The sequence below is a fragment of the Apium graveolens genome, chromosome 9 (genome assembly GCF_009905375.1).
Source record: "Apium graveolens cultivar Ventura chromosome 9, ASM990537v1, whole genome shotgun sequence".
NCBI lineage: Eukaryota > Viridiplantae > Streptophyta > Magnoliopsida > Apiales > Apiaceae > Apium > Apium graveolens.
Genome location: NC_133655.1, coordinates 273,937,628 through 273,961,621, shown reverse-complemented (window position 1 = coordinate 273,961,621; position 23,994 = coordinate 273,937,628). Strand labels below are relative to the sequence as shown.

The 23,994-nt window shown below is 33.9% G+C and overlaps 4 protein-coding genes across 4 annotated transcripts; 2 read left to right on the top strand and 2 right to left on the bottom strand.

Annotated features, from left to right (window-relative positions):
* The first annotated feature begins 3,288 nt into the window (after positions 1–3,288).
* On the top strand, positions 3,289–4,178 carry LOC141686367 (uncharacterized). Its single transcript, XM_074491405.1, has 3 exons — positions 3,289–3,351; positions 3,450–3,537; positions 3,664–4,178. Exons 1-3 carry the CDS (start codon positions 3,289–3,291, stop codon positions 4,176–4,178), a joined length of 666 nt encoding a protein of 221 aa, XP_074347506.1.
* An 882-nt stretch (positions 4,179–5,060) lies between these two features.
* LOC141683278 (tubulin beta-7 chain-like) lies at positions 5,061–8,595 on the bottom strand. The gene is made up of 3 exons (XM_074487974.1): positions 8,096–8,595; positions 6,550–6,819; positions 5,061–6,006 (listed from the first exon to the last, which is right to left on the bottom strand). Exons 1-3 carry the CDS (start codon positions 8,490–8,492, stop codon positions 5,336–5,338), a joined length of 1,338 nt encoding a protein of 445 aa, XP_074344075.1. The 5' UTR covers positions 8,493–8,595; the 3' UTR covers positions 5,061–5,335.
* Positions 8,596–11,543: 2,948 nt separating this feature from the next.
* Positions 11,544–12,345, bottom strand: LOC141687523 (putative germin-like protein 2-1). Its single transcript, XM_074492829.1, has 2 exons — positions 12,214–12,345; positions 11,544–12,127 (listed from the first exon to the last, which is right to left on the bottom strand). Exons 1-2 carry the CDS (start codon positions 12,323–12,325, stop codon positions 11,589–11,591), a joined length of 651 nt encoding a protein of 216 aa, XP_074348930.1. The 5' UTR covers positions 12,326–12,345; the 3' UTR covers positions 11,544–11,588.
* Positions 12,346–18,588: 6,243 nt separating this feature from the next.
* LOC141682752 (MYB-like transcription factor ODO1) lies at positions 18,589–20,906 on the top strand. Its single transcript, XM_074487449.1, has 2 exons — positions 18,589–19,024; positions 20,039–20,906. The coding sequence occupies exons 1-2, from the start codon at positions 18,762–18,764 to the stop codon at positions 20,595–20,597; spliced, it is 822 nt and encodes a 273-aa protein (XP_074343550.1). The 5' UTR covers positions 18,589–18,761; the 3' UTR covers positions 20,598–20,906.
* Positions 20,907–23,994: the final 3,088 nt, after the last annotated feature.

Below are 23,994 nucleotides of genomic sequence, written 5' to 3'. Positions count from 1 at the left end.
TTTTTCAACATAGCTGGAACATCTTCATTTTCATTTGCTTTCCCTTTTTCACCTACAGCTTTCTTCTTATTGTTCAAGGCATCATAATCAAGATTAATAGCAATATTTGCACATGGCTTATTCTTCTCATGGTATTGTCCAACCAACTCAGATGCAACCCTGAAATATTTCAACTTGACTTCATTCTTTTCTAGCTTCTCCCTTAACACAACTTCAATCTCATTTGCACACTTGAGCTTGTTCTTTAGATATGCACTTTCTTGTTTCACAGCTTCAAGCTCTACCAGCAACAACTCAGTTTCTTGTTTCTCATTTTTTAAGTTTCTCATTTATCTTTGTCAATCTGCGAACCTCTTCATTAGCAGCAACCATACTTGTATGAATGTGAAACATTTCCGTGCTCATCTTTTCAACAGGTTCCTTATATTGACTCTCATTTAAATCAATGGTGGTAAAAGTTGGTACCTGTGTTTTTGATGAGGATGATTTTCCTTGCTCCAAGGCCATAAGTGCATAATTTCCAACTTTCTCATCTTCATCATTATCAGAATCATCCCAACTCTTTCCCTCTGTAATATAGGCTTTGCTTTGTTGTTTCTTCAGAAGAGCTTCATACTTTGCTTCCAGTTCAAGATAAACTTTGTCTTTCTTTGCTTTCTTGGGTTTCCTGCATTCTGTAGCAAACTGGCCTAACTCATCACAGTTATAACACCTTATTTTTGATCTGTCAACAGATCCAGTTTTGTAGCCATTTTTGCTATCAGATGTGTACTTTCCTTTTCCTTTCCAGCTGTTGTCTTTGTTGAATGATTGTCCTTTATCCTTGAAGAATCTTGGCTTCTTTACTCTAATGTTAGAGAACTTTCTTGCCAGATAGGCCATTAACTGATCTAGCTCATCAAGTTCATTTAGGGTGTAGAACTCATCTTCTTCCAATTCCAGTATGACTTGTTCATGTGAATCATTGTTTCTTTGCTCACTTGTTGAGACAACTGGAGTCTGGAATCTTGGCTCATCATTAGAGGTCTGGCTTTCATTGACAATTAGAGCACTTGAACCATCTATAACATGCCCTTGACCAACTCTTAATGATTTCCTTTGAATCATGAATAATTCATATATTTTTAAGATTTCATATAGAACTACCAGAGTTATTCTGCTTAAGTCTCTCCTTTCTCTGATTGCTGAAATTTTCTGTTCCAAATGATCAGGGAGTGTGAGCAAAAACTTCAAGGTCACTTCTTCAGCTTCATAATATTTATCATGCAGCTGCAAGTCATTAATCAGCTTGTTAAACCTTTCAAACACATCGGTAATACTTTCCTTTGGCTTAGCAATGAAACCCTCATATTGTGAAATCAGTATCCTTCTTTGATTTGACTTAACTTCCTCTGTTCCTTCACAAAGTATTTCAATCTTCTCCCAGATCTGTTTAGCAGTGTCACAGTTGACAATGTTATTGTACATTACATTGTCAAGTGACTCTATCAAGATTAACTGCAAGCCACTATCTAGGGAGACTTTTTCGTTCTCAGGCTCAGTGTATTCTGAAGGATCTTTAGGAGCATAATGAGATGGAATGACCATATCTCCATCTGTAGATTCCTCAACTCTTACCATAGGAGTGAAAGGCCCATTCTTGAGAATCTGAATGTATAATGGATTGGCCATCCTGATAAACAACAACATTTTCTTCTTCCATAGAGTGTAGTTAGTCTTATCAAAAGTATGGATTTTGATGCTACTGATTTTCTGTGTATTCATTATTCCAAGATCTTGAATCTGTTTACTTTCAGATTTTGCTCTAATACCACTTGTTAGATAATGAATCACATTCAGAGGGGAGGGTGAATGTGTTTATGTGTTTTTCTACTTTTCTTGAAATGTTTTTTATGGTGAACAAAGTAAGTTAAAATCTTGTAGTAAAATATGTTGGTACTGAATTTAGACAAATAAAACAGTGAACACAAATCTTTCAAAACTCACTTAATTTTATATTAAAATTAAGAATGTTTTGCTACAAAATTTCTAGGCTCTTTGTTGATAAAGAGCTTAGCTTCTTCCTCGAGAGAATACAAGATTTTTCTGATCTAAATTGTTACATCTAACAAAATATCCAGTGTTTGCTTTATAGAACAGTAAACACTGGTTATTACACAGCATGCAACAACATGTACTAAACCCTATTTTTGGATAATCAAATCTTTCTATTTCTGGCTTAGTGTATCTTTGTTAATCTTGCATGCCTGTGACTTTACTTTGCCAGTTAATCTTGGCCTTTGATCTTGTACTCTTCAAGCTGCTTTTGTAGACTTGTCAATCCAACTGATTAGATTGTTTTTGATTGATAATCTTGGATATTGAACTGGTCTGCACTTTGTACTTTGAGTTTTACCTCGAGATTTCTAGTTTGGTATATAGAGAACTTGACATTTCGATAAGTATATTGGCTTGTCGAGATCTCTAATCACTCTACAGTTGTTTTGACTTATCGAAGTCTCTGAGTTCTCTGTAAGAGAATTTCGCTTGTCGAGATCTCTCATCTTCATGTCTTCACTTTGCCTTATCGATAACTCTGAATTCTCTAATGACAAGTTGGCTTATCGATAACTCAAAGTTCTCTAGTGAAGAAATGACTTGTCGATATCTCCATTCTTCATGTCCTCAAATTGGATTGTCGATATATTTGAGTTCTCTAGTAGTTTTTCCTGACTTGTCGATAAGTCATTCTGGAATTCTCGAATGACTTCTCTATAATACTTAATCCGTGACTTGTAGAGATCTTGACTTGGAATATTTTTCCCAAAACAGATTTATTCAACTCCAAGTTTCTTCATAATTCTTCTAAGGCATGATCTTCTTGATCTTCTTCCAGATAGAATTCTTAGGCTTGATACTGTTTACAGAAAAAGACTCCAGTCTGCTCTTGTATATTTTTACAGACTTAAATGTTACAATACAAAATGCAAAACATAGATTACAATACAACTTACTTAGGGTTGGCAATTTGACTTACTCTTGTTATTGTACAGGCATGTCTTGCACAATAAGAACTCCTTCAAGTACTGAAAGTTCAAAAAAAATTAAATTAAGCAAATCCGGAAATTACTCATCATCGGGAAATAATGATACATCAACAAATGAGAATGTTGTTGAATCTCCAGTTCGACCTCAAAATACAAAAGCGGCTAAAAGGAGGGAAAAATGGAAGGCAAGAATGGTAGAAGCAGATGAAGAGTATGAAGAGTTACGAGCAGTGGGAAGAAAAAGTTTATCACCTTTACAAAAATGCACTACAACAATGCGTATGACGCTGTTGATGACTATATTCGTATCGAAAAGACTATTGCGGTTGAATGCTTAAAAAGTTTATCTCTAATGTTATCATGATATTTGAGGGGGGATACTTGTAAAAGCCGAACTCTAATGATGTCGAACATCTATTACAGATGAGCGAGGCTTGTGGCTTTCCTGGTATGATGGGTAGCATTAATTGCATGAACTGGAAATGGAAAAATTATCCAAAAGCATGTAAATGTATGTTCATGAGTGGTCAAAAGGGAGTTGCAATAATTTTATTTGAAGCGGTTGCCTCATCTGATTTATAGATATGGCACGTATTTTTTGGAGTGGCAAGATCAAATAATGACTTAAATTTTTTAGATCGGTCACCTGTGTTCGATGAAGTGCTAGAAGGTCATGCTCTAGAGGTCAACTATACTATCAATGGAAACAATTATAATATGGGCTACTACTTAACTGATGGAAAATATTTTGAATGGGCAACATTTGTCAAAACTATACCACGCGTGCAAGGTGATAAAAGGAAATTATTTTCAAAATATCAAGAAAGCCTGCGAAAAGACGTTGTAACGAGCGTTTGGTGTGCTATAGTCCGTTTCGAAATTGTACGTTGTCCAGTACGTTTTTGGGACAAAACAGATCTTGGGATAGTTATAAGGGCATGTATCATAATACATAATATGATTGTTGAAAACGAGAGGGACACATACGCCACTCAGTTTGATCACTTACGAACTTATGATGATGCAACAAATGGCTTATTGAAACCAAATTTAGGCGAAGAAATTTCAGTTCAGTATGAAACGTATATTCAGAAGACTATACAAATGCATGATAAACGAGCACATCGCCATTATATTTTTTCCATTTTGTAATCTTTTAAATTAATGCTTTCTTGTGTGGTGTTTTTCAATGTAATATTTTTTATAATATAATATATTTTAATTATGTGACATGTCTTCTATTTTACCGTAAATATAATTGTAATTATTTATTTATTTAATTAAATAAAATATAGTAAGATATTTATAATTAAAAATTATAATTTTATAAGAAGTACTATAAAAGAAAAAATAAGATAAAGTTAAAAAGGACCCATGTATTAGTAAAATTGGGCTTGTGTATTAAGGGAGTGACTACTTTTTTTTTCCAGGAGGTCACTTGATACTTAGTTGGCAAAAATGTAATCCATGTATAAGTGGGTTGGTCTTAACATTGTGGATGCTCTTAGTCCTACTAAATTTTCCAAGTATTTTATTTCAATATGAACTTTTCTATTAATCCACCATGTTTGATCGGACGGCTTGAACATTACATGTGTTATGTAAAGCGCCCTCAAAGGTTTAGCTTCACACTAATGATCTGCAGCTCAATTATTTTTAGACTGATCTATCACTGTGTACTAGTATAATCAACCGCAACTGATGTATACAAGTAATTTTAAACGCATGCTATTAAACAGATAAAAGGGATGAGCATCCGAAAGAAGTACCAACAGTAGTAGACAAGATTTACAATGATTAGTGTACTTGCTACATTTATAAATGGATGTTCTTATCATCTTTGGAACAAATAGAAACGAATGCTTGAGTTGAATGCCTATTTTCTTTTGTTTATTAGATCGTTTGATAACGAGACAATATGTGAGTATTAGTGGCCGGACACTGGGAGACACGTGTTTCCCTAAAATAAAAAATATACTTTTTTTATCGTAAAATTTTTGAAAATATATTAATATGTCCCCGTAAAATTCAAAATCATAAAAGTGTTTTTTCAATTGCTGTCCCCCTAAAAATATATTTCTGGATCCGACATGTGCAGTACACAAACTCGAACATCATTAGTCCTCAAGCTTACAATATAAGCACACACCAAGAAAGCAAAAAAACTCCTGTATACTTCAAACCCCAAGCAGCATTCTTTTAGTTACACATCATTCATCATATAATAACTAAGTCACGCTGTATCATTCATTCACAATAATGACACATTAACCTTCTGAGAGAGATCCAATGATGCACTTATCATAGATTCAAGCTTCGAGTTCTGCTTCCTCTTCGTCCTCGTAATACTCCTCAGCAGTTGCATCCTGGTATTGTTGGTATTCAGCCACAAGGTCATTCATGTTGCTCTCGGCCTCTGTGAATTCCATCTCGTCCATTCCTTCACCAGTGTACCAGTGCAGGAAAGCCTTTCGCCTGAACATAGCTGTGAATTGCTCACTAACCCGACGGAACATCTCCTGAATAGAGGTTGAGTTCCCTATAAAAGTTGATGACATTTTCAAACCCTTTGGTGGGATGTCACAGACACTAGACTTGACATTGTTTGGTATCCACTCAACAAAGTATGATGAGTTTTTGTTCTGGACATTAATCAATTGCTCATCAACCTCTTTTGTGCTCATCTTACCACGAAACATGGCTGACGCTGTTAAGTAGCGACCATGTCTTGGGTCAGCAGCACACATCATGTTCTTCGAATCCCACATCTGCTGGGTCAGTTCCGGGACAGTGAGAGCACGATATTGCTGGGAACCTCTTGATGTCAAGGGCGCAAAACCAACCATGAAGAAGTGGAGTCGCGGAAATGGAATGAGGTTAACTGCTAGTTTCCGTAGGTCAGAGTTCAGCTGACCAGGAAACCTAAGGCAACACGTGACACCACTCATGGTAGCAGAGATCAAGTGATTGAGATCACCAACTGAGACAGGGAAAAATAGTAATTATAATCCGAGAATTATATCATAAACTGCAGTAATCTTACGCTGGTGTATAGTAATTCCAGAATTTGGGTAAACATGAAGTCAGATGCGAACAAAAATGAGCCATATGTTACATTGTTGAATCCCTGTAGCCTCTTCAACAAAGAGAATTCACGTTCAATTGGCGGTGGTGCAAAATAACATATCAGGTAATTTATTTTTGTTAGCTGATACTTAATATACTGTCAAGTTTAATGTCAAAAATTCAATGTGAAATCAATAATTCTTTCTAAATAGGCATAATTTTAGGGTAATTGATAGAACAAATACAACTATGAAAATGCAAATACTGACAGAGGAAACCTTAGGTGAAACAGGGGATTAAATTATGACATATCCACGAGGCAGACAATGAGCTGAAAACAATATTTTCCCTTATTCGAGTGAGTCGTATGAGAGTACTTCTCATCGCAAAAAGGGTTGCCCTAAAAAATACATATTAAAAGTGAAATGATCAAGAGATTCTTAAAGACAAAACTCACATGTGGGAGTCGTAAGCTTGAGGGTTCGGAAACAGATGTCATACAGTGCCTCATTATCCAAGACCATGCACTGATCAGCATTCTCAACAAGCTGATGAACTGAAAGCGTCGCATTGTATGGCTCCACAACAGTGTCAGATACTTTCGGAGAAGGGAAGACTGAAAATGTCAACATCATACGATCCGGATACTCCTCCCTAATTTTAGAAATGAGAAGGGTGCCCATACCAGATCCAGTGCCACCACCCAGAGACTGACATACTTGGAATCCTGTAACAAAAAGATAAAGCGATTATCCGTGTTACACATTTTTAGTTAGAATTGTCAGCTAATCCACTTAATGTTCAAGTACAGCATCAGTAAGAGACAGAATGAATTAATCTTCAGTTAAGATATATACAGATTACAGATAATCCTAGCTGAGGATTTTTGTCCAATCATATTTTCACAATAGAATGCAACAGTTGATAATCTCGATTTACTTTCAAAAATTAAAAGTAAATCGAGATTATCGTTGAATACTAGTCCATCTTCAGTATAAGACATTAGGATATTGCCGAGTCATAGAATATCTCCAAAAAAAGGTTTTATGTAAAATAAATGCAACAGCTACAGGACAAGAATGATGAATGCAAAAAATTAGCTGTGAGGAGCATGACAACAGATAATTGACAATACATAGAAGAAGGAAAAGAAGACAATAGGAGGCAAGTGGAGAAGAATATCCAAAAGGAGAAAAAGATCAACATGAAACTAGAGAGCAGTGACCACATACTTCTAAGACAAGTAGATCAATGAAATGCAAGTTGAAGATAAAGGAAGATATAAAGGCAATTATTGGCTCTATGGAAAAATTAAAGGTGAGAGACATGATTGACACTAAGGATATGAAAACCTTTACAAAACAGAAGTATTATATATTAATAGGAAAATTTGTTTGTGTCCCTATTGTTTTGATCAGATATGCAGATAGAACAGAGCAATTTCTATGAACATTAGAATTCAAATTACCCATAAATTTCAATATACATGATAAAAACATAAGTAAAGATGAACCTAATTTCTCTATTAGGTGGTTTGCATATATTATACCAAATAACAACTACAGAAGGGAGAATAACTATATTTCCACAGAATTTTTAAGTGATTAGTCCAAAAAACCAGAAAAACAAAACAAAATCCAGCATTATTTAGTACAATAATTTTATCTTTTTTAAAAAAACTCCTATCCTAAAGCAGCTTGCCAGCATGATTAACATCTAGAAGAACCCTAACACCATAGCTGAAATGACTCAAATCAAATCATCAAATTTTACCCTCAACAGACTTCTAATTTAGATAACCACATGAAAACCTTTACCCTCAAAACAAGAAAAATATATACACATAAAAAGTCAAAGAAAAATGATCAAGAAAATTTGAAGACACCAGCAAAATTGATCAGACAAAGGATAACTAAATTATATAACTACACATATCGATGAAACTAAACGTAACCAGTATATCCCGCTCGTAAAATCACTAAAAAGCATAAAAAATTAAAGACCTTGAAGACAATCACAATTCTCAGCCTCTTTTCTAACAACATCAAGAACAGAATCAACCAACTCAGCCCCCTCGGTATAATGACCTTTAGCCCAATTATTCCCCGCACCCGACTGTCCGAAAACGAAATTATCAGGCCTAAAAATCTGTCCATAAGGCCCTGTCCTGACAGCATCCATAGTTCCAGGTTCCAAGTCCACAAGCACAGCTCTTGGAACATATCTGCCACCACTAGCTTCATTATAATAAACATTTATGCGTTCCAGCTGAAGACCATCATCTGTTCCATCGTAAAGTCCTGACTGGTTGATTGCATGTTCATCACATATGACTTCCCAGAACTTGGCACCTATTTGGTTGCCACATTGGCCTGCTTGTATGTGGAGGATTTCTCTCATTTTTTTCGGGGGGGGGGGGGGTGGGGTGGTAGGAGGAGGGTGGTGTGTTTTTGTGGAAGATTGGAATGGAGGAGAGGGAATGGAGGGAGAAGATGATCAATTCAAGGTTGACAAGAGAAGAGTGATCATCATATTTATTACTTTTCTTTGTTTGTATATATTTTATGTCTTGTGGGTCATGGCATGTGGATGATTATCTTCTTTCTGATTTTGTAAAATAATGATTTGTTTATTTTTTATTGACGGTATTCTAAAATTCCGCAATTAATCAAATTATTTGTTAAATGTCGTGTATAAAAAAAATTAATCAAAAATTGATAAATACCGATTAATTTGAATAATTTCTCTCTACTGATTAAATTTCATTCGGGTTTTTCGGTTCAAGGACAATAATATCTTATAAACTGGAAAATGTACCACAAAAGTACCTAGAGTTTTGGCATGCTTTAGTTGAATATAAAGTTTTTTTGTTATTTTTTCAATTTTTTAAAGATAATAATGATATTAAATAAAATATTAAAAAAAGTGAAAATGGTATTTGTATTTATCAAAAAAATGAAAACAAATGGTATTTGTACCTACATAGTAGCATACCACGATACAAAGAGCTAGGTCTAGGGTAATCTTTTATCTTTTATTGAAAATAAAACTTAGTTCAGATATGAAAATACATCAATTGGACAAAAAAAATTGAAGATCAGGCTGTATCAAGAAAACAAGCTGCATGCATGGTCTTCTGATGCAAGTTCTTATTTCATTGTTCATATAAATTTCAAGATTCTTGATACAACCTAAAGCCTTGTGATTATTCATCCTATAAGAATACAGAACTAGGGCAGATCATGTCATTGCCATTGAAAAAAGGAAGCCCTCTTGGTGATCTTTACCATTTAAACCGTGATCTTTTAAAAAAACCTACATCCAAGAAATCGACAAAGCACCACAGTTCGTCTGTGGCATCTAAGTATTCGACGAAATTGGAGGATATCGAACCATCTTCGAAGAAATTTGAGAAATGGGAAAGAAGAAATCTTATTGTGGCTGTTTTGAAGATTTTGTTTGTTGTTGTTGTGGCTTTGATGACTAAGAGATTGGTACTTGGTGCAACTGTGGCTGCATTTTGTTTGTTTTTTCTTGAGTATTTGGTTAAATATTTTTATCAATTGTTGAGACGTTTATTAATTTCTCGGACCAGGAAAACAAAAGTTAGTTTTACGCGAACAGAATGGGAGAAATCTGAAGGAGGTTCTGTTTCGGGTTGTTCTAGCTTGACTGTATCTAGTGAAGAAGTGCATGATCTGCCAGCTGACTCTGATTCGGATAGTAGTAAGATATCAGAATTTGAGGATACATGCTTCCTAAAAGGAACTTTAGAGAGTGATCAAGATTCTGATTGTGAAGGTTTGAGTTGCAAGAGCAAGGGTTCTCGTAGGGAAAAGGTGAAATCCAAAATGAAGAAACTTGTTCCGAAGAAAATTAGGAAGTCAATCAAGAAAAGATCTGGCTTTAAACATGAAGGAACCGATATATTGGAAGATAATAATTGCGAGGCAAAGGAATATGATACTGAATCTGAAGCTTCAGATGATTCTGGAGACAGTGTTGTTGAAGCAAATGCTGAAAGACCTCCAGATTTAAGAAGGTTAATCTCAAAATATTGGTTTTTTTGTTTCATTGCCCTTGCTGGGCTGTCTCAGGGTCGGAGTCTGGCTGTTGTGTTTACGTTGTTTTGGTGTTTGATAGTGAAATTAGTGGAATACATTATAAACCGTAGAGGGCTTCGTTAAGGAATTGTTTAGCAATAAAATATGTGATTAGATTATTTGTGCTTGATGTTCGTACAATCATTTCTTTTCTTTAAATTTATTCATGCTATGGTCTCCCAAAGCTTAAATTTATAGGAAATTAAAGTGATTAGGAATTGGATTAGAGTGTTAATATATAATAGTGTTTCTTTCACTCTAGATGTTTCACTAATTCATTCAATTTATGTGTGCAAATCTTCACTCTTATGAATATGAATCTCCTTTCTTACAGTCATTTTTAACATTGGCAATCTTTACTTCAAAATGTTGTTTGAGGTTTTATAGCTAAAGCATTCTATGTATGGAATGCAAAATCGTGCTGCAGACACTTCCCTTTATATTTGCTATTTCTTTATCATCTTCATACTGCAGATACTTCCATGCATTTATCATCTTCAAACATTTTGAATGATTGAAATGTACTTAAGATATTTAACTACTTTTAAGGCAAGAAGATGCTAATCCACTAGATGTAAAGGGCATCGTAGAACATTTTACTCGGACAATTTTACATCTATAATGAAGATGTGCCTGTAATTTATAATCAGGTTTTTAATCAAGAGATATGCCTGTCATTATATTATCATTTGTTGGCGACAACCATACAAATAACCGTTGTGACTAAATGACTTGTAGATTCTCTGGAAGTTGAAGGTATTATTAATCAAGTTGAGATGAAGAATCCATAGGAAGATTTATAGGAAAAAACAGACAGAAAACAAGAAAAGGAGGAAAAAACAGGGAAAGACAGTAATTAGCATAACAATATTAGCATGAAATGGAATGCAGAAACAAACCAGCAGTCTGTTTTGTTTTGTTTAGCGGATCTACAATATCCTGGACTAAATCAAACATCATCTGTATTCAACCTATCATTCGATTGCCTTGAATAGACCCTGACTCCAAACCAGTTAAAACAAATGAACTAGAACTGGTCAGTGAATCGAATTTTCTATGCATTTAAGCTTAGTCTCTCTATACCAAATAACATGTATTGTATTTATAGAAATGAATTCACAAAATGATCAATGCTTATGTGCCTTTGGCTTTATGTATTCAAGTGTAGCTATGCCTTTGTATGATTATTTTGTAAAGTTAGCTCTAGTGAGCAAGTACCTAATTTCACAGTACTTTTCTCTGCTGGATTTTGGAAAGAAATTCAACATGTAACCGATACAGTTCAGTAAATATATGCACACTATTCTGTAAAGAAACAAATTTTATTATCGCTAAACCAATAGAAAAAATCAATAAAGACTCATGATAGCAACTTTATATATGTCTTGAATAATTAGAATTGGGATTTAAAAGCGTTAATGGTCTTAGCATCTGTTTGAAATGCCTTCTCTAGTATATCATCGCGTATGGATGGATTTGATCCGAAAACAGCATTGGCAACTGTGATCACCCCGGGGTTTGGAGCACTTAAGAAAGCAAGTACAGTGGTATTTCCATGTGCAACATTTTGTTGGAAGTGAACAAGTCCCATAGGGAAGACAAACACATCACCCTCTCCAAGAACCTTTGTTATAAGCCTGTTTTCAGGGTTTCCAGTGACGAATCCAACACGAAGGCGGCCCTTTAAGACTGTTAATATCTCGGTGGCACGAGGGTGTATGTGAGGAGGGACTACACCATTCTGTGCATAGTTGACGCGAACATTTGACAGACCAAGTGTGTTTAGTCCAGGCAATTCAGCTACAGTAATTCTATTAACACAACTGCCAAAAGAATTAGATGTGCTGCAATCCAGATGCAGCCCTCCTACTGAGAAGTGCTCGGCTTTAACAAGTTTAGGGTCCAAACAAGCATATCCATTGACTCTAGGTGCTGCAATAGTTCAAACCACAAATAAGAACATGTATCATATACAAATAATAGATCCTTTTAGCAAAAACTAGAGAAATGGACGGAACCTGAGCTGCTGAAGTCCGCGACACAAAAATCTTGCAAGGGATTAGGCACATTAGCAGCTGCAATGGTGCACATAGTAACTAGAAACATAAGAAACAGAGTTAGGTTTTTCATTTTTAAACACGTCCAAGATGTTTTACGCAGGATGCAGTAAGATATATAGAATCTAGCCCCAGTTTCGGAACTACTTATAGCTAGCTAAAGGATTAAGCTGATGATAAATTCAGGTTAAGGAACAAGTCTTCCTGTTTTTGGACTGACAAGGTCAGTATGTAATATGTGCAAGTAATTTCGATTGGTTCGAAACTCAAGTGTCATTAAAAGTACATGTAAAAGATGTAGAATAGTTCGTGCTTTTGTATGCAAATTGCTAACTAACCTGGTTGATTCAATCTAATTAAGACTAGTTCAATAGAACTCAGCAGAGAGTTGTTAAAAGATTTCTGGAGATATTTAATTACTGCTAAACGACTGATTAATCTAATGTAAAACATTGTCTTTTAGCTACAGAACTACAGAAATACTGACCTTTGCACGCTGCAGAGATCCTAATAGTTTATATAATCTGATCCAACGATTTTGTTTTTCAAAAAATATTGTGAATCAAAATTTACTTAATTCACGAGTGTAGATATTCATCATATAGATCTTCTGTAAAAAAATTCGTAAATAAAATTATACATTGTCGAATAGAAAACTGATAGAGGGACTGAACTTTAACATAACGGGGAAGTAGCTCAATTGGTAGAGCAATCAAATCATTTGATAAACAGTCATGTTCTTCTTATGTTCGTTTCTTGCTTGAAACAAAATTCGAGGTTCAAGTACTCGCTTCTCCACGTTTTTTTTTATTAGGTCCTTCATCACATATGCCAAGGGAATATAAGTTTTGGCATGGTAGATCAAGTGTCGCTTTAAGCATGCTTAGTACTAGTGTTTAAGCCACAAAGAAACAGGGTTTGCTTTAAAATCTTCCATTAATCAACCCCACTAGAGGTAATGGAGAGGTGTGTTGTCTTCAATAATTATCCTATGTTATCAAACATGATCATAATTATGTTCGAATTAATTAACATCAATAACCATGTTCTTGACTATGCTTAGAATGACCAACATCTGAAGGGGAATCTCCGAGGCCAGAGCAATGTATAATTAACAAAATTTTGACACTAGTTAGTTGTTCATATATTTTGTAGCACATATGGGACAACTCGGTGTGTTTATTTCTACAGACAACCCTGTTCCGAAATGAAATGAGAAGGGCTTTTTCCGATCAAACATTGTTCCCTGCTATTCGCTCCGTCGTTTTCATTTTTCATTTATTTACGGTTTTTTTAGATGTTCCATTCATTTCTTTGCATTTCAGAATTTATCAAAAATAGTCAATGGGTCTCACTATTTTCTCAATATTTTTTTTCACACTACATTTACTCTACTATCTCACTTTTATACATTAAAAATCAATGAGTCTCAACACTTCACCCACTTTTCTTTCTCTTTTTCACTACTTTATACATATTTCTTAAACTCGGTGCCCAATCTTTTGATAACAAATCAAAAGGACGGGGGAGGTAATATTTTAGAGTGTGGAGTTCTTAGTGCAACTCCAACCGCTTATTTATTTGGAGTCTTAAAGTCAAATATAAAGAATATGGAGAAAAAAATTACTCCAACAATATCCTAGTGATTCCTTAAATCACTAAAATCAAGTAAGATCTTTTTCTCATTTCTTATCTTTAGTTAAACTCTCTCATTTTCTAATTTTTATTTTATAATATATATTTGAAAAAAACACTTTCTCTTTTTTTACTTTATGTAATAATATTACTTTTTAATAATTAAATATTGTATAAGGAATGAATACAGAGAATATGGTTGGAGTTTAACAATATTTTATATTCAATTTAGAAAATGAATTAAGAAACTGTTGAAGATGCTCTCGATGTCTATTTATAATGTAATTGTACCTTTTACACCATCATATTTAGCTGATATCATGTTATTTAATGCTGGGATAATTGTGATTCATATAAATCCGCGGTAGAAAGATGATAATAAACCAAATATTTGACCTAATAGTCATGACTTCCCTCTATTTTATGAGAGGTGGCGGATTCGAATCCACCCTCGAACAATAAAATGTTGGCAGAGTTGAATTGTGACCGATTTTTATACAATACTCGATCTCCAAAATTATATTTTACAAGATTCGGAGGAAAAAAATAAACAGCGGCAGCTGCCCTCCTTTTCATTCAAAACTTATAATGATCACCATAAAATCTTAAAAAAAAGGACATTGCTTTTAAGCAGCCTATGTTTGTTTTTAAGAGTGACATGTGGTGTCTTTGTTGGATCAAGAACTCACAACTACTACAGTAACTGTTGAACTTGAATCACACACTTCTCTACATTTCGATATCCTTTTAAGCAATGTAATCCCAAATACACCTTTCTTACCTTACTAGGTACAAAATACGTAGAACATAATCAGGTAAACTTGCGTTTTCTTAATTTTTGCTATTATTTTATTTCACGTGAATGCTAGGCTTTCGAAAATATTTCTAAAAGTACCTTTCTAAAAATATTAGTTGTCAGTATATTAATGATTGTTCTCTAGTTAATCTTATGAAACTCTTGTACATAAATCTTACTAATAAAATCAAGTCATGTATCATTCTAAAACCCAATCCAAAACTCGAAATTTGTTACGTACCCAATCTAAATCCAAAAAAAATCGATTATATATATACACACACAGACACATTATGAACTAATAAATAATTTTATCTCACACATTTTATAATAATAATACATGATTTATATATATCAAATAATTTAATATAATATTTATAAACGATAAATTGGATAATTGTTGATAATTAAATTTAATATATTCGATGATGCTATTAAATTACATAAGTTACTATTTTTTTCAATTAAATACATATACGATTTATCAGCTGAATCCGCGATTTCTATAACATTGCCTGTGTTTAAGAAAGCCGAGAGCTCAACAGTATCACAGCCCTACAATATGTAGAGCACTACTTTTGTAGTTTTTAACATTAAGAAAATGTGTTACTTATCATGATAAAATAAATTTATTTATTTTAATTAATTATTTTTTAAAATATTTGAATTAAACCTGAATTTGATTCGAAATTCGAAAAAATCTGACGGGCCGGACTTGAATTTTCATTTTCAATATTTGAACCCAAACTCGAGCCGAACCGAAATATAACAGATCTGATCTGAATTTTACAAAAACCAAATCGATCCTACTCGTTATAATCCCTTCCCCTAATCATTTCGGATACATAGAACACAAAATATAAATCTCCTACTATACGTGGCTTCTTGTGGATGCAAGCAATTTTTTGATCAGTTTGGGTTTATAAGAACTCTTGCGTGGCTGGACACAAACTGACAATAACATTGTTGGGGAGGCTAAATCTAAACCATGTGTTTTTTATGATGACTTTCATTAGAATAATACACAAATAGGACATCCCAGTCACCTAATTATAAAGATATTACTGTATTATTTAAGTAATTAGGATAATAGTAATGTAGATTCGGGTCAGTTTCTTTCCTTATCCAGTAAGTATAAACCTGTTTGATTGCAGTGTGCATGCATGTATCTGTATTCCTTTAAGGAATTAATTGCATAAAAAAATCATAAACATGCATATATACTTACACGGATGTTCGATTATATAAAGTGTAGTGCCTTTCAAGTATTACTGGATTGATACGTCGTATTCGGTTTCCTGTCACCGAACCATTTGGAAAAGTCTTGTGTTTTCTATTCGGTAATGTAAGGTGTTTTAATTGAGGTTTTTGATATAAATAAATGGGCTCTTTTCAATTAAAATCTATCACATGTCATTCTGTATAAAATTTTATACGCAATTTTGTAAATTAAACATTTTCGAATTTTTATTACATAAATAGCAATGTAAATTCACATTTCTTGTTCTTCTTTACGGTTCAATCAAAAAATTCACATTTCATGTTATTCTATAAAGTTCGATTGAATTATGTTTGCTTATATGCGAAACTTTCTCAACATAGTCCCAATTACGTATGTGAATAAAACAAGTACATATACACATTAATGAACAACATGGAGGATAAAATTATAATTTTTGGGCAAGATGCCTAATATTTATAACGCTTTAAACAAATGTGTAGTGAATCCGGATTTCTTCATGTATGTCTTTGAACTCTGAACAGGTTTTCATCACGATAGTATACAACAAAATCCTACAGTGTGAACTGTGAAGATTACCTATAGTGTGAACTAATAACTCATATATATATATAACTTGTTTTTTTTTGGTAATTAACTTGAAGAAAACAAGTCGTTCAAGTCTTGAGAAGTTTTGATGATGCAGTGATCTAATAAGGATTAAGAAGATACGGTAGTTCAAGTCTCTGGGTCCACGTTGAACGATGCCTACCTACGTTAAGAGGACATAAGTCAAATTTCAAGCATTCTGGATTTCAACCTGCCACCATTATGCAGCACCCATAATATATATATATATATATACTAGTATATATATATTTCTATGTGATAAACATAACATACTTATCTGATCAGTATATATGATCTACTTGGGTTTTGTATACAATCTCCTGTGTAGGTACACGTATTGTGTTTGGTTCCCTCTATATCAGCAACTAGATTCTGTGACTCTTAATTTAACACACGTATTTCATTGTTTAAACTTTGGTTAATTACAAAAGATATATTAATTTGATGAGCTGTTTCCTTGTTGCATGCAACCTAATTAGTTGTTACCCCTATCCTAGCTAGCTAGCTATCCTAGTGTTCAAGCTTTGGATGGTGATATCAAATTACAGATTTTTGTAATGTTTTTGGTTAAAGTAGGTTAGTTTGCATTGGGGACATAGATAAGATAGGTGCTTGTGTACTTGTGGTCGGTTGAAGTTTACTCATTTTGCGTTTATTGTATTCTGATTTGTGAATTGGAATGACTTGTGGCAAGATTCCATAGTACAAAGTTTTTGTGGCACTATTTCGTGGTACGCGTAGATACATTTTAACGAAACACATAATAGTGAACCAAAAATTGCTTTTGCAAGTAGAGCTTAAAATTTGTGACCGCGTCTTTTGAAATTTCCGACTGCATTTTTTCTAAACAGATCTCTAAACCTGATGTAGATCTTAGGACAAGAGATCCTGGTTATCGAAGAGATACAAAAATTTAACAGGAAAAAACTTACAGGTAAATTGGAGAGGACAATAAGTTGATCATACCAACAAACTGCATAACCATACAAAGGTCAAGAACATGTTCTTAGTGACGGGAGAGTGCGGAGCGTGAACATGTTCAAAAACTGCATGATCATGCTACTTCTATTTAATATTATATTCTAGTTAAGATTTATTTTTATATTTTTCAGGATTTATTATCTCTACATAAACAATGTTATTAACTTATTATGTAACAGAAATTAAATAATCTTTGATTGAATAAAACTCGAGTTTTATCTTATTTTTCTTTTGAATTCAAAAATTCTTTCTCATGAATTCGAGGTTTGGTTCATGGATTTAAGATTTTTCAGTATCTCTCGTTTGAGAGTCCTTACAAGTATTATTATTTACTTTTCCCCAACTTTGCGTCAAAACCAGCCCACGGGTACCTTGATTGGCCCTTAGCACAACATTCGACCATTGTGATCTCCTACTTAAATGTTTAAATATGTTGAAGTACAATCTTAGATCTTGAATGATCGTAAAGACCCAAATATCCCGGTCTCAAATTGATCATCCCTAAATTTTAATGTGCTTCATGAATGATTAAATAAAAAAATTCAAAAGTTTTTGGCACCGGTCGTTGTGACACTGGTTATTCACAGTTCGTCAGTTTTAAGCACCGAATGTGTTACAGTGCTGCCGATTGGTAATTAGCGGTACAAATATTCGTGACCTGTCTGGCCAACTTATTACTTTTTACAAGTTCTTCAAAACAATTTTGTTCATTATACATCATTACAATATTTACTTGATAAATTAGCCAAAATGTGGAACAAGTATGCGGGTATCCAATGAAAAATAGACACGTTAGAGTAACGATGACGAGATAAGTGATGGAATGGTTGAGTAAGAGTGCAATCACAGAGTGGGGATTGTGTAAAAAAATGGGAAGAAATGTTTATGATATTTAGATGGTAGCTTTGTACTCGGGTCATTCCTTTATCACTCACTATCCCTCTCTCTGCAACACAGTTTGTTTTGTAATTCGATTATGTAACACTAAAACAACACATTCTAGGTCGCAAGTTCCTTTCATAATCCCAAGCTGGACCCTACACAAATCAAACCCTTGTAGAAAAATACACATACACTCAATGTGAATAAATACAGACACATTATGTCACAAGGGTTAGCTAGAAAGGTAAGACCAGCCTTTTAAGGGTGAGTTTGTGGGGCTTCGAAGGGCTTTACATTCTTTTTACTTGCATTCAAATCAACAAGGGCTGTAAATTGTTGTTTTGTAATTGTTTGTTGTTCGGGATTATGGGAAGGCAACCTTGTTGCGATAAGCTGGGAGTGAAGAAAGGGCCGTGGACAGCTGAAGAAGATAAGAAACTCATCAATTTCATTCTTACTAATGGCCAGTGTTGTTGGCGTGCTGTTCCTAAGCTTGCTGGTTTACGACGCTGTGGTAAGAGCTGCAGGCTTCGCTGGACTAATTATCTGCGTCCCGACTTGAAGAGAGGGCTTCTTACTGATGCTGAGGAACAACTGGTGATTGATCTTCATGCTCGCCTAGGAAACAGGTGATCCCCTACTGCCTACCTAAAGTCTTACCATCATGTATGTTTGTTTTTTTATCACATTTTCATCGGGAACAAGTAATTACAGAAATTTAAATACACATTATCTTACTTATGCATCCTTGGCTCTTAAGTTGTGGTTTAAGAAATTACAGATTTCATTATAATATCTGAAAACAATTAAATTCGCAAATTTAAATACTCTCGAACTCATATACATCCTTCCCAAACCTAAACTCGTGTTATCACAAATTTGCGGGAGTTTTATTATATTATCGACGAAGAATATTATTGACTTATGAAAATTACCACTGATTAATCTTGATTAACACAACACACAAAGCAGACCATCACAATTAGTTTGGTGAGATTCATGATCAAACTAATCTATTTTATTCATCAGTCTCTTTCTTCTTCTCTAATTCTCTAAAAAAAAAAATCTTTTCCAGTTTTTGTTTATTACGTACGTGGTGGATTAATTAATAAGTATCCCTTATGAAAGTCTAGCTAATTAGTTTTAGCTAATCATCCTAAGGCATACAAAGTTCACTACTTAATAAACAATTTCTTACTAACTATTAACACGCATGGTGTGCATATATAAACCCTTAACATTCAAACTGTAGCTATAAACTATTCAAAAACAACAAATTTTATATGTTTTAGCAGTCCAAACCTTCCTGTCACCACTGCTACCTCGTGGAATTTATAATAATCCGTCACGTTTTTGTAGACTAAATATATATAAGGTCACAGTCTGGGAACTCTCTTGGTTTTTTTCAACTCAAATTTTACTATCGATGTCAAATATGCGTGGCTGCTAAAGGGTTCATTCTTTATGTCCAATTGCTAATATTGAACTATTTAATTATTAGTATTGAATTAACAATCTTGTGCTATAGCTGTCTAGATATTGAAAGTACTTTCCCCAGAAATGAACTACCAATTATTGAATTTATTTATCTGCAACCGTAGACTAATCACTATTTATCTAAATTTTGTAATTATTTTTTATAGGTGGTCCAAAATTGCTGGTAGATTGCCGGGAAGGACTGATAATGAGATTAAAAATCACTGGAATACGCACATTAAGAAGAAGCTCATTAAGATGGGGATTGATCCGGTAACTCATGAACCTCTGCATAAGGAAGAATCTAACAGCTGCCAGGTGAAGACTTTGTCACAGCCATTTCAATCACCAGCTGAAGAAAACAATGTGACTCCTATACAGAATACTAATGGCATGGCCAGTTCCGAGAACTCGTGTACACCAACTGATCAAAATTCATCTGGCGACGAGTCTAATTTACTCAGTGCTATTTGTGATCAAATTGATGACTCCTTGATTAGCTACTTGTTTGAAGAAGATACTCCTGGACTTGTTGATGCACCATGGGATTTTCCAGCTGCTGCGAAAGAAAATTTTAACACGGTGCTGCCCTCGTGGGACGAAAGTTGTCCATGGCTATTGGACTGTCAGGATTTCGGAATACAAGATTTCGGGTTTGATTGTTTCAATGACATTGAGATGAACATGTTAACCCAATTAGACGTGAAAGACAATCAAACTATCTAGACGACCAAGTCGAAAAGAAAGACTATTAGGCATCAGAGAACATGCATGTTACAAAGTATCATGTCTGGTAAATTGAATAGGTACTAGTAAATGTAAAATTAGTTACTTTATCATATGATGTTCTTATATGGTCTTGGATGGTAGAAAGCGAAACCTAGTTTTCTGACCATCCTGAATAGGATAAGATGCCGAACTCCGATAGTCATGAAATGAGAAGGATGTGCTACAGGCGTCAAGTGTTTGAAACTATTAATCGTTTGTATATAAATTCTGAAAATCAATAAAAACAAGTTACTATATTTTATTCTACTCTTTTCTTGTTGGGATATTGTATTCTACTTTAGTTGGTTTAACATACTCATAAAAAGTCCATTGCCTTGGAGTTTGACCGGATATTGAAATGTTCAAAATATGTAGTCAAAATCTGGACATGATATTTGCTTTTTTACTGTCTGGTAAATGGTAAAATTCTGTCTCAATTTTGACCTTTTCGAGGTTCAAATGTGGACAGAATTTCGAATTTTGGCATATTGAAGTTATTAGATTTATATTTTCCACGGTTTTTAGTTGTCGGGTTTTAATGATAGATCCGTTGAGAAGACCGCTTAATTGCTAACTCAGCTAGTGGACCTATTCAAAAATTTTATTAGCTAACTAACTTTAACGCCATTTTTGAAATCAATTAATCCAGACCGCATATAAGAAAACAAATAGAATGGTCTTATTAGTTAGTTGGAATGCTTCTCAAATAAGTATCTTGTTCTTCATCATCTAATTAATAAGCCTTGGTTTTTTCCTGTATCAAATCAATGACAATCAGTAGTGTATCATTAGTAAATCAGTAGATATAATTCGATTTCTTCAGTATGGAAAGTGTTGATATTACGTTCAATTTATAAAATTTGACATGGTATCAGAACGATGACAATTTTACTGGCGTTTCATATTTAATTCGATCAACTCGTTTCGCCATTATCGATAATTGCAAAATGAGTTTTACTCTATTTCATTTACTTGTTTTTCTGAGTCAATTTCACAAACAGTGAGGGACATATGATAGATATATATGTGATTAGTGTTTGTTGATCTTGAATTTAGTGTTTGTTGATATCAAATTTAGTGTTTATTGTATCTAAATTTCTTATTTATCTGATTCGATCTATGATTTTTGATTCGATTCTTGATTCTTCATTTGATCCTTTTTATAAGACTATATCCTTTTGAGATTTCTTATATCATTTGATTCTTATTGATCAAAATCATGGCTACTACTTCACAAATACAAACACAATCACAAACACAAACTTCTTCTATTGATCTTTGACCAAATCCATCATCACATTACTTTTTGCATTCTTCTGATAATCCGGGAATAAAGTTTGTTTCAATGAAATTTGATGGAAATTGCTATATAGAGATTGAAAGCGTTCTATGTTAATCAGCTTATCTGCTAAAAACAAAGTAGATTTTGTTGATGGATGTAATAACCCCAATTTTTGGAAATTTTTGAAACCCGGATGAATAGTAACTTTTGCTGACAATGCTGATTAAGAAAAATTATCAGACCACGATATATAGGAGTACTGTTATGGAAATTCTAAGATCGTATTAGTATTCCATAAAGAAAATAAGTGTATGTAAAAGCCGTCGGATTTCGAAAACGAGCACTTTTATTTTTCCCCGAGATTTCCACCAGACATTAAGGGATTTAAGAAATTAATATTAAGATGAAGGATTTTAAATTTAAGGATTATAAAGGAGAATTAATTTAGGTATTAAAAATACCAAGAAGATTTTATCAATAAAATCATTAAGGTATTTAACCAAACGATCAACGAGATTGAGTGATAACCGGACAAAGAAATGAATAACGACTCTTGTAAATACCTTTGCAAGTGGCAAAGCAAGTGGATGGTTGATCAAACAAGAAACCAAGTGATAATTAGGAAGGAATGGCTAGTTAATTATATAGTTAACTCGGGATGATCTCATCTCACCACAAATCACCAACACATGGCAAATGGTGAGATCATCTTCGACTAACTCCTTTGTTTATTATTAACCTAGCAAAATATCAAGACAACCCATCATTATCCACCACATTATTCTACCAACACAAGAAAGCAAAAGCATTTCCTCCCCCATTTCCATTGCTCTCGGCCAAAACAGAACCAACACATTAAAACTGATGTATCTCCTTCATTTCTCACTCAAATATTGTGTTCTATAGCTCGTTGGAAAGGTATTGAGATGGACTACAACTCTTGTTCACAAGTCTTGTCCAAATAAGTAATTTAAGACCCTCATTTTTACAGTTCGTTCAATCAGACTCTAAGAAACTTCAAAGCCTAACTTTGTGTTCTTGATTTCTTTGGAAAGATCAAGCTTGTAGGAGGCTCCCTAAGGCTTCCTAGCAACTTAACACCTCCCAAGGAAGGTAAAAACTTCAAAACCTAGCCTTTAATTTATTTTTTATTAAGTTTAATGGTTGGTTTTGTGAAATGAGAAGCATGTATTGTGATTATTAGTAGTTTGGTTTGATTTGGAAGTGTTTTGGTAATTGAAGCTTGATTATAGTTCATAGGTCATGATTGTGGTTGTTTGAGTTGAAAAACTTGGAGGTTATGGAATGATGTGGTATGGTTTAGGTGAATTTTGTTGTATTGATGGTTATGAGTTGGTTGGTGGTTAATTGGAGTAGTTTAAACATTGGTAATCGCGTAAACATAGTCGTTGTAATGCCCAATTTTATTCAACTGTTTGTTCTTAGTGTTAAGGAAAGAAGACTTAACAAAAAATCTGTAGCATTTCCATGTTTGGCTAGAGCGTGTCGTAAGCTTCATTTTGATATGTGGATCGCTTGGTTCCGATGTACGGTTTAGGAGAAACGACCGTTTTAAGTAACGGCGTTTCGCGAACGAATGTTTACCCCTCATTTTACTTTGAGACCTTGTTTAAGTCCCCTGAAAGACTAATTGGATTACGGAACAATTATGTAAGGTGGATTAGGAAGTTGGTAGAGTACTCGCGAAAGATTCACCTTAAAATTCGTAATGATTAATTTATTAAAATTGGTGGAGCCGAGGGTGTGCGAACGATTAACGAAAATCGTTAAGCGTATAAGCGAACGTTAGGGTCTAAGTGGATAAAGTCTAGTTTCTTAAGCGACCGTGGTTTAATTCCGGCTTATGTTGTTGTTCACAGGTTACTGGACCCACTCTAAGCTTAAGTCTACCCCGGAGCACTCAGGCAAGTTTTCTACCCGTTATACTGTTGTTGTGATGTATATATGTATATGCATTATCTTGTGATAAGTGCATGAATGTTATTAGCAAATCCCGCGATATATTGGAGCATGCTGATATGGTATATATGCATGTCTGTTTCGTAATCTTGA